This window comes from Chaetura pelagica, unplaced genomic scaffold (assembly GCF_000747805.2).
Source record: "Chaetura pelagica isolate M959 unplaced genomic scaffold, ChaPel_1.0 scaffold3043, whole genome shotgun sequence".
NCBI classification, from domain to species: Eukaryota; Metazoa; Chordata; class Aves; order Apodiformes; family Apodidae; genus Chaetura; species Chaetura pelagica.
In genome coordinates, this window is record NW_009952673.1 from 1 (window position 1) to 575 (window position 575).

General features: G+C 65.2%; 1 protein-coding gene across 1 annotated transcript in view; it reads right to left on the minus strand.

Annotated features, from left to right (window-relative positions):
- Positions 1-443: 443 nt before the first annotated feature.
- The window catches only part of ECH1 (enoyl CoA hydratase 1, peroxisomal), a gene marked incomplete at both ends in the record, with an annotated part of 6,134 nt that continues 6,002 nt past the window's right edge, over positions 444-575 (minus strand). Inside the window, one exon of the mRNA XM_009993759.1 lies at positions 444-569. Coding sequence (XP_009992061.1) covers positions 444-569 — 126 coding nt within the window. The remainder of the gene's footprint in view (positions 570-575) is intronic.

The following is a 575-nucleotide window of genomic DNA, read 5'->3' on the forward strand; positions in this document are numbered from 1 at the left end:
CACCCCTGGGGACAGGTCACCCTTGGGGACAGGGATGGGGACAGGACCCCCGGGGACAGGGACAGGACACCCATGGGGGCAGGGATGGGGACATCCTTAGGGGCAGGGGTGGCAATAGCACAGAGATGGGCATGTCACCACAGTCAGGGAACTGGGGACAGGGACAATGCAGAAGGGCCTGATGCCTGGGGACAGGTGAGGGGCATCTGGGGACAGGTGATGGGCATTTGGGGACAGGTAAGGGGGCATTTGGGGACAGGTGAGGGGACATGTGAGGACAGGTGAGGGGCATCTGGGGACAGGTGAGGGGCATTTGGGGACAGGCGAGGGGGCATTTGAGGACAGGTGAGGGGCATTTGGGGACAGACGAGGGGGCATTTGGGGACAGACGAGGGGGCATTTGGGGACAGGTGAGGGGGCATTTGGGGACAGGTGCCACCCACCATGTAGCGCAGCCCCTCGGGGACCGGGTGGTCCCTGGCATAGACCAGGTTGACCTTCGACCCCTGCACGGCCACCGGGCTCCGCGCCGCGATGGCTGAAGCCACTTCCAGGGCCCCCTGGAGCAGCTGCTC